General features: G+C 41.9%; 1 protein-coding gene across 1 annotated transcript in view; it reads left to right on the top strand.

Annotated features, from left to right (window-relative positions):
- The window catches only part of LOC105827064 (probable maltase-glucoamylase-like protein), a 14,902-nt gene extending 14,638 nt beyond the window's left edge, over nt 1-264 (top strand). The window contains exon 3 of the mRNA XM_012665085.1: nt 145-264. Within this exon, the coding sequence (XP_012520539.1) occupies nt 145-264 (120 nt within the window). The remainder of the gene's footprint in view (nt 1-144) is intronic.
- The last annotated feature ends 9,967 nt before the right edge of the window (nt 265-10,231 follow it).

Genomic DNA, 10,231 nt, shown 5'->3' with positions numbered 1-10,231 from the left:
ATTTTACGGATGACTCAATTTTAATTTCTAACACAGTAAATATTAGTAGATACAATTCACAAAAACAAAGCACGGTTCCCTCACTAATTTTGAATGTAAAGGGATCCTGAGACCAAAGAGTTTGAGAACTACTTCCCCCCATAGGACATCGTTATCCTGTTTGTACTCTTAGGTCCTGGTGACGTGTACTATGAACTTCCCCCGCAAGCACTCCGCAGGCACTCCAGCATCACCTTCTGCAAACACATGTGCCTAGCTGTCTGACTGCCACCACAGGTGTCCTGTTGTCTGAATGATTTGATGGTACCCATGTGAGGGACACAGATTTGTCAGCTGCATTTGCCTTTTGGAATCTGCCCACAAGCTACCGTCCTCTGAACAAAGTTGCTAGACCTTATGCTAGTGTATATATGACTCTTAACTTGACTTCACAACTCAAAACAAAACTTGTGGTTCCATGGACTTGGTCATAGACTCCCTCACTTGTATCTTTACTGAGAGAGATCCAGTACTTTTGTCTTCTTGGCAGCACAAGCTCTGATGCAGGACAAGGTGCTCTGTGTCCTAAGGCACCATGGGATCCTGCTGCCAGCCCACCACACCGGGGCTGATGCGTTGGCCAAAGGCTTCACTCAATGCACTTGGGAATTGGAAAACTGAAAATGAGTTCACTCATTTCAGGAACAAGTCCTGGCGTTGCTGAAATCTATCCACTTGAACACATAAATGGACCATAATTGAAAGTATAAAATTTTGAAAAGGTAAGAAGTACTCTGAAAAAAACAATACAAACAGAAGCCTAGACTTAGGTCAGATACTTGGAGAGACTTGAAAATTGAAGGTCCAGAGTCAATGCGCAAGGAGCGATCCTGGAACCAGGTTCAGAAAACCTGGGGGCAGTGTTGACATGCTGATACCATCACTGGAAACACAGGTAAAATTTGTGTAGGAGCCTGATTTATAACATCTAGGGAGAACCCCATGCCCCACAATGACTTGGAAACTATATTTCTGGCCCCGTGGGACCACCCATATATGTGACATTAATTCTGCACTAAGGATTATGACTCATGTTCTAAATATAAATACATTTACATTTCTATACTTCTGATACTTGAGAAATTTCTACCCACACCATTACCGTTGGGCATCATTATTATAATATTACACCTGAAATTTCTAGTTTTTAAACTTCATCTTATATAGTATTCTAAGCATCACTCTACAAATACTATTCATGTGAACCAATTAGAGTTATCACGCATAGCACATGGTTAATTTTTCTATGAGAGATATAGACATCAGATGCTTTGAATCAACAGGAAACTCACTGGAGGCTGGAGGTACTTAGGAACACTGTGAGGAGCAGGGGAAGCTAGGATGTGCTTTATAGCACAGAAAATAGTTGGGAAAGCATTTCAGGTGGGAAATAAGTTGGACAAATGGAGCAACTTTACGTAGTGTAATCATAAGATATAAAATAGGCTGCTCTTTCTATAGCGGGAGCAATGTGAGGGGAGAAAAGGTTTAAAGTTTATCAGTTTTCATCACCGAACTTCAGCATATACGAGATTAGACATTCATATGAGAGTTGGAAGAATGTTCATTTCAGCAAAGGAATTTATGGGGGTAGAGAATGCTTTGGTTTTCACATCTCTTCCCCAGCGAGGGGGTGGAGGGTCCTCTGCACGAAGGGCACTGTGGAAGGCTGAGACTGTTCATGGAGATTGAGAGTGTCTGTGAGAGGCTAGGACTGGCATCTCACTCCCAGATAGACATTTGCTGAGCTGCAGAAACTCTTGGCCTCCCAGGTGACACAGTGGAGCATGGAGTGTGGGCAAAGTTCATAGAAACCTCATAATACATCTCCCAGAGTGTGGAAGTCAATGAAATCACAGAGATTGGGGCCAAGGTCATGCCTGGAGAACTCTGAGGGTGCAGGGATTGGAGACCCTACAATGGTGGATGTGGAATCAAGGCAGCAGTGGTGCAACCTGGGCTCACAGTGTTTGATGTGCAAAATAGCTGAATCTCCTTAGGTGGGTATGGCGAGAAGTGGCTTGGCTGGAGCTATCACGAAGCAGCCTGTCCAAGAGGCAAGGGGACCCTAGTGATTAGAGGTCATGGATGGACCACGAAGAGTAGAAACCAAGTATGTAGTGGGGAGAGATCAAAATAGGTCATACAGATTGCGTCTCGCCGCATGTTAGATGCTGCACACGGGCCTCTAAAAAACTCACTAATCTGCCCATAAGAAGAAACCAGCACTAAGGGCCTGTCACACTGAGGGTACTACTAGATGCCATAGCATCAATCCCATGAGATACTTTGCCTTTTCCTCTAATTCCCATCTGGCCATAGAGGAGACCCAGAAACAGGCAAGGAAGAGGAGGAGAAGGCAGAAGTGTGAAAGCACAGACTATAATATCCTCCCCACTGCTGGGAAGGAGAAAACTTGACATGGATGTGAGAATGACATACCAATTTAGACTATGCCAACTCTTGAAAGCTTCTAAATGACCAGGAAGTGATAAGATCTGTTGAGATATTGGGTAAGAAATTGGTTTCGACTCAGCATTGAGGGAGAGGGGCTGAGAAAGATTCAGAAGAACATTAAAAGCCAGAAAATGCTGAAAAAACATAGTAGTGTCTCACTTCACCTTGCCCTGACCTTGTTAGAATGATGGATGGTGAACAATCACCTTTAATATTATAATACATTATTGATTACTCATTTCAGAGAAAAACTGAGAATCAGTTGGGGTGAAAAAGCTAAATCTGGGCCCCACAGGAAGTTTGAGGTTTTCTCACTTTAGCTAATCTCTGAAGGCTTTAGAGAAGGTGGCTTTGGAAATTCTTTGCCGTAGGACTGAGAAAAGTTTAGCTCAAGATAAGGAATAAAAGTGTCTATAAGATCAATGGGCCTTATTACATAACAACAACTCTTTATATTTGCATCATAATTCATAATTTGTAAAGGGGCTCCCATAAATGATTTATTTGCTTCCACTCCTGCTGTGAGGGAGGGGGGAAGGGAATCTTTGCACCCTTGTTTCAGAGACAGAAGGAAGACTCAGAAAGGTTCAGTGACCTCCTCAAGGCAACAGAGTTTTTAAAGACATGGTGGGGCTTGGCCTTCTGATTCACGTCCTGTTACCTGTGTGTTTCAGCGTACCACCTCCTGAGGAAAATCAATCTTTGCCATGGTATGATGGAAAAAATAAAATAAAATAAACAAAACCCCACTGACTTTAGAGCCAGAGAAGTCCTGGGTAGGGATCCTGATTTCACCGGTATCTACTTATGTGATCTGGAGCAATTGTTTTTTGTTTCTCTGAGCCTTAATTTCTTCACTGGTAAAATGGAAGAGTCCAGAGAATGCCTAGGAAAACACCTACTACAGCAGAAACCTATAATTTCATACGCTATCCCATGTATCAAAACACATGTTGTTGAAGATACACAATTTTTATTTGTCAATTACACCTCAATAAAGCTGGGGGAAAAAAAAGAATTGGCCATTCTTTTCCTTACAATCAACACACCAAAAATATGTCTCTGATTTCCTGAGTCTTCTCTCAAAAATTCTTCCTTTTTTAATAATAATAATAAACTAACAATAAACAAATAAGATGTCTTGAGGTTGTCAATGTGTTAAAGACTTTGCATGGGACTGATTAAAAGGAATTCCTCATGAGAGTTGTAAGATTCAAAATGGAGTCACTTGTGTCAAACCCTAGCTGCTTATATAAGAACACTGGCTCAACATCCTGTCCTACAAACCCATTCCCGAACCCCAAGGGCCTAACAGTAACTGCAAGGTCACAAGTCTTACCTAGCAACTACTGACATTCGCCAATCAGAACTCACCAGCTCTCGTAAACTGTTGCCAGAACCAATGAACTTTCTTTCAAAACAGCTTCCCTAAACTCCTCTCACCCTGATAGAACCCTAAACTGAGGACATATCTGAGGCCACCCTCTCTGTGCCTATGTCCCAAACTGTAATTCTATTTTCACATTTTATTCCCAAATAAAAATTCTTGTATTTATTTTTTTGAGATTGGTCTCTGTGGTTTTTCTTGCATGTTGACAATTTTTAATTCTGCCTTTGCTTTTCTTCTTATCCTTCTTTCCCTGGGCCTGGAGTGGCCAGGTGGAAATGTAGAGTCAGTCAGAAGCAATAATGAATTGACTCTAGATGCCCTGCTTGGAGGTGGAGCTCAGGAGGAGCTCCGTGCACAGGAAATAGAAGATGTGGGCAGAGTGGCTACATAGTGTGCCTCTGTGCAAGAGTGAAGTTGAATGGGGATTGTACCCTTCATATATTAATACCACTTTTTCCTCTTGCTAATTCTATCTCCTCTTACTTAAATTGGTAATGCTTAGGCAGTTTTTGAAGGAGAGATTCATACTGATTGATTGCCTACCAAAAGAAAATTTTCATCTTCCTTAATCAAAGCAAAACCCAGATCCTTGAAGGTGAGCCAGGCACAGAGCCTCTCCAAGGTGCGTGTGTTCGCACATAAAGGTGGTGGTGGAGGAAGAGCAGGCAGACCTTGTGGTCCCAAATCATGCCCTGTTGGGTTAATTTCTCCTTGGTGTTCCCTGATGAACAGCACCTCCCTATGCTGACCTCCGGCGGGAGAAGTGGAATGCTGCTTTTAGTACTCTGTCCAGATGAATTATCGTCATTTTCTCATTGTGGAGCACAGCTGAGATAAGGTGGAACCACTGAAAGTTTTAGGAAAGCACAGTAGGCAGGAAACAGAGTATAAGAATAATGATAACTTTCTTTATAAGATAAAAACCCATCTTTCTTCCTTGGTTCCCAGAAAAACGGTGTCTGGGGTATGTCCGCCTGTTAGTCAATTTTTTCTCTTTCTTAGGTCCTGAATTTCCCCTTCTGTCTTCTGGGTCCCAACAAGATGGCAATTAGTCATTGGAATAAAAGGGCATTTTCTTAAACCTACTAAAGCATAGACCTTGTGCTGAGTATTTTTAATTCCATAGGCATGTGAGGTAGATAAAACAAAACGAAACTGTTGTTCAGAGAATGAAGCAACTTGTGTGGCGCTTTTTAGCAGGTTAAGCTTTGGAGAAACTATTGCGATCCAGATCTGCCTGGCTGTAAATACTTTAGTAATTTTAAACGTGCCCTGAGTAGGAGCCCCTGAGATTCCTAGAAGCTGCTTTAGGGTAAGGAAAGGTCAAACTCCTCCTTCCCAGCTGTATCAGAATTTGCTTTGTTTTTTTCTATTTTATGTTTTTGCATAAGATTTCATTTGAAGAAAGAGCATCATTGTTTAAAAAAAAAAAATCAGTTTGAGGAAAACCAGTTCTGAATGACACTATGCTAATTCCTATACTTTCTTCTATGAGTTTGATGGTATTTTGTGGGCTAGATCAGGACCCTAACTGACATGCATTCAAGGCTGAAAGAATATTACCTATAAATAAACTTTCAGAACACAATCTCCATGTGAGCTGAGAACTTTATGCAAGAATACAAAGATGGCCAAATGGAAGAAATCCTTAGTGCGAATGCTGGGAGACTAGGAGGAGTGGAACAAAAGCCTTTCCTTTGTGTTGGTGGAGTGTACCTGGCTCTCAGGAGAGGGAAGAAGACAGAGCCTGCGTGGGACCCAGGCTGTCTTGGCCTGTGTGGCTTGCCCCATCTGTAGGGCATAAGGATAGGGGACAGGGACAGCCCTTTGCCTTTTGATGACCTCCTTGCTAGGGTCTGCTGTTCTTCTGTCGTGGTAGCCCAGATAAGCATGGAATATTTGGACTTGTCATTTGTGGAAGTATAGGGAATTGATCACATTGTGTGGGAAATGATGTGTTAGGCAAAAATCAGACTGATTGCTGTCATTTCCATTGTTTGGTGGCATTGTGCTAAATGTCTTACATGTGTTATCTAAGTAAATAGGCAAAATAATCCTGTTAGGAATATAAAGAACTACTATTTTATTTCCATCATATAAATGAGAAAATTGAAGCTTAGAGAAGTTAATTAGTTCAAGGTCACAAGTCAGTAACTAGCAGAGATAAGATTTGAACCCACGTCATCTGATGGCAGAGCCAGCACTACTAAATTCTGGCTATGGAGTGTTCCCTTATGTCTGGAAAATTTCCTAAAAGCCAACCAAGCCCAACCAAGAGAAAAGATCCCTGGACTTGTAGTCTGCAGACTGAGATTCAACATTCAACTCTGCTTTTAGTAGTCCTCTGACTGGGAAAGTCACTGGAGAGAACTAATCTCCTTTCTCTCTTCTGGTCATGGCGACCCTTCCTCATCCCTTATTTCTCCCTTATTTCTCTTTAACAGAGTACCTGGCCCTCCATGAAACCCAGAGTCCCTTGTATTTGAAGGGGCCCCTACTTCTCCTCACACCACAGCTCCTATCTTCTATTCCTAGCTTTGCATGAGAATTAAGTTATTATATGCGTGTGACGACTGATTGGAACAGAGAAAATGGATAAAGAACATGTTCCTCAGGAGAGGAGGGTCCTTCATCTTGGGAGTAAACAGAGATCCTGGAAAGGAGGCCATAGGGATGGAACAAAGTGTGACTCCACGAGGAGGAAAACTAATACTACAGGACAAGTTAGGATAAGGGATGCCTGGATATAAGGAGGAGAATGAAGAGGCCACCAACACTGCCACCACAAGGCATGGGCAGGAGATGGACTGTCTGTGTGCTGTTGAAGAGGGAAGAGGGAAAGCAAGTATCAGCTTGCTGGCTCTGAGTCTAGAGCTTAGCTAGCTGCTGGGCTAGACCCCAGTACATATAGCCGACTCCACTGGACCAGCTCGAAGAGCGCCACCTGCAAGGGCTGTTGCTTCAGGTGGATACCCCTTTCCTTTCTTTGCCTCAGTTTCCCCATATGTAAGACAAGGTAGAAACCCTGAACTACAACAATATACATGGGAATGTATTTTCAGGCTGTAACAAGCTACTCAAAAGTTTATTATTATATAATTCCCTTAAAGTTCTGATGCCTATTTAAACTTTTTTTCTTTCTCCTTCCCCTCGGATCTCCTGGAAGCAGAGCTGTTTCTCCTCAGTGCTAGCATTTTACAACAGGCTCCTCTGAGCCTCTTTTTTCAAACTAAAGTTTTGTAAAGGAAAGCTGATGTCCAGGGGTGTCTCCAGTGTGTCTCAAATGTGCTTCTGGGAAAAAAAATGGACTTTTTCGAGCTGGAACAAAATGTTTCACTGCTAAATTAAATAATGCACATCATTCCTTACTTTATAAAATAGTTAATGGATGTAATTATCCCAATCTTATGCTATTTTTCAAATATTATTTTCTTAAGTTTATTTTGCTTGCTGTTATTCACATGTTGCCTTTCCAGGGAGCTCTAGATTAGAACAAATTGTATGAAGAAATAACAGGCAAGAAAGATTTTGAAATATTGACTGTGTGTGTATGTGGGTATGTTTATAAACATTATTTTATATGGCAAACATCATATTTTCTACCAGTAAAATTTTCTTCAGTTTGTGTGATGTAATTAAACATAGTGTTTCATTATGCTCTTCTGAGAGCACTGTTATTTGACGGTGGTCCACTGAATAAATGTGAGCATTATTGCTTAGAGAGGCCTTGGTTTGTCTCCCACCCTAGCAGTGAGATGTTGCACTTCACGAAGCTTTCCCGAAGCCGACTGCGTCCAGTCTCAGCACTGAGGCGCGCACGGGACGGTAGTTGCTCCTCAACTTATCTGCATGTGGTTATATTTCTACTCATTTATGCTTTGCCAAAATTTGATATTAATATTGAAATATTTGTTGAAATAAATCATAAAAATTTTATAATCTATAAAAATAATTCACTTCTGAAGTCTGAAGAACTAAGAAGTAAAACATCTTGGCATTATTCAACAGTCTCTACTGACTATTTCAAAATCTTTCTTGCCTGTTATTTGTTCATACACTTTGTTCTCATCTAGAGCCCCCTAGAAAGGCAACATATGAATAACAGCAAGCAAAATAAACTTAGAAAAACAGATTTGAAAAATAGCATATTTAACATTCAAGTTTTAATATTCAAATTATCATTCACTACTCAATCTTACCCTGCTCATAAAGTGTGTAATTTACAACTGCAGGAAATATTGAAGATGATTTTATACGATTCTTTAATTTTACTGATGTGGAAAGTGAGGTTCTCAGTGATTAAATAGTGTAATTTGAATGGGCTGTATGGCAGTTTGTAGTCTATCGATCTTCCCACCGCGTCATCCGTAGCTGTGTTTAAAAACATTCCTGAAAGCGCAGAGCAGTCAGCTCCTCCGCTGCACCGGGCCCTGACCTAAGCAGTGGTGGACAAGACAGTCCCGCTGTCCTTCAAGACTGTGCATTCCAGCAGGCCAGGCCAACAGTAAATAGGCAAACAACTGCATAATAACAAGATTCCAGATTTTATGAGCAAGCGGATAAAGCTGCGTAACGTGGTTGAGAGTGATCAGAGCTTCGGCTAGGGCGTTTGAAAGCTGCCTAAAGAGATGAAATTTGATCGGAGAGATAAATGATGAGAAGGAAGTAACTACTGGACAGTCTGGGGAGTACCGTTCTTGAGCAATAGGAAGTGCTAGTTCACAGCCATGACTTGAGGGCAGGCTAGGCCCGTGTAAGGGACAGACAGACAGTGTGGGAGGAGCAAAGGGAACAAGATCGGGATGGGAGATGGCTGAGGTCAGAGAAGTAAGCAAGGCCTGCATCAAGGAGGGCACTGTAGGTCAAACGACGGAGAGTAGATTTTTATTTTAAATGCAATGGGAAGCCATGATGGCAGGGATGGAGGAGGTTTGCAGAAAGGGAGTGGTTCGATCTTTCCCAAGATTATTCTGTTGTTATGGGGAGGACAGAATGTGGGAGAGCACGGATGGAGGCAGACAGAGCAATCAGGAGGCCTCTGCTGTTGTCCCGGTTAGGGGGAAAAGCAGTCTGGACTGTAATGTGGGACTAGCCATGATGAGAAGGCCCAGACTTAGGATACACTTTGGATATCAATGCAAATAGAGCCCACCGATGGATTGGTTTGGGGTAGAGAGAAAGAGAAGAATTCAGGATGCCTCCTAGGTATTTTGTCCTGAGTACCTGGGGGGATCATGTGCCATTTATTGAGATGTTGGGAGATAATTCTCCATGGATCTCTCATGTTTCTGTACTTCTTCTGAGCAAGAGGCATTGCCAGCTTTGTTCAGGGCTCTCTTTTCAAGTCTAGAGGACAAAGTGCCACCATTTGGGTCAGAGGGAAGCTTTGTTTCCTAAACAAGGATTATAAAGATAACATCTACATCCATGGCAAAGATTGGACAGATTTTCTAGAAGCCCTTTTAAAAGGTTCAGGATTTCCTAAACTTTGGGTTCCTCATCTGTGACATAAACCCACTGTGTGAGTGGGGCAAGGGGAGCTGATACAAGTAGGAAGCTCATGCTACCTGCTGTGCTTGAGTCATAAAGTCCTATGTCTCCGACTCAGGAGTCTCAGGTCTTCTGCCAGCATTTGTGAAACTGGGGCAGGCTCCCTTGTTACATGGAAGTAGGGTAAAATCTCAGACCTTTTGCCGTTCTTAACAGGGTACCACTTGGGTGACAGTGAATTTGGGGGTGGGAATAGAGTTCACTTTTGGCCGTGTTAAATTTGAAATGACTTTTAGACATCTAAGACTAGATATTAAATAGATAATTAGATGTATAAACATCGAGCTCAGGGCAGGAGGATTCTGGCTGGAGATAAATTTGGGATCTGTTAACATATAGCTAGTATTCGAGCCATGGGATTAGATTATATTAATGTGAGAGAGAATATGCATAAAATTACAGCACATACACAGAATGGGACTAGAGCCCTGTGACACACCAACATTTAAGGATCTAGGAGAAGAAGAGAGGCTGGAAAAAGAGACAGATAATGAGTGGCTTCAGGGAGGTAGAAAGAAAACCGGTTGTGAGTGCTGGGTGAGTGTGGGATACCACCAGGTGAGGAACGAAGTGTTTCAAGAAGGCAGAAATAGCTGTGCCAAATCTGCTGAAATAGTGAGTATTTTATGGGATCAAAATAATTGAGAAAGAGAGGAGATGGGATCCAGGTGAAATTGAAGGGGTTTGCCTTTGGAGCAGAGGTAATTTTCCCATTGCAAAAGAAGAGAGAGTAACACGTAGGTTGGTATAGGTAGCTTAGTGAAATTTTTTTTTTTTATTAATGAGATATTTTAT

Source organism: Propithecus coquereli, unplaced genomic scaffold (assembly GCF_000956105.1).
Source record: "Propithecus coquereli isolate 6110/MARCELLA unplaced genomic scaffold, Pcoq_1.0 Scaffold96, whole genome shotgun sequence".
Taxonomy (NCBI): Eukaryota; Metazoa; Chordata; class Mammalia; order Primates; family Indriidae; genus Propithecus; species Propithecus coquereli.
Note: the sequence above shows the minus strand (reverse complement) of the source record. Positions and strands in the feature narration are given on the sequence as shown.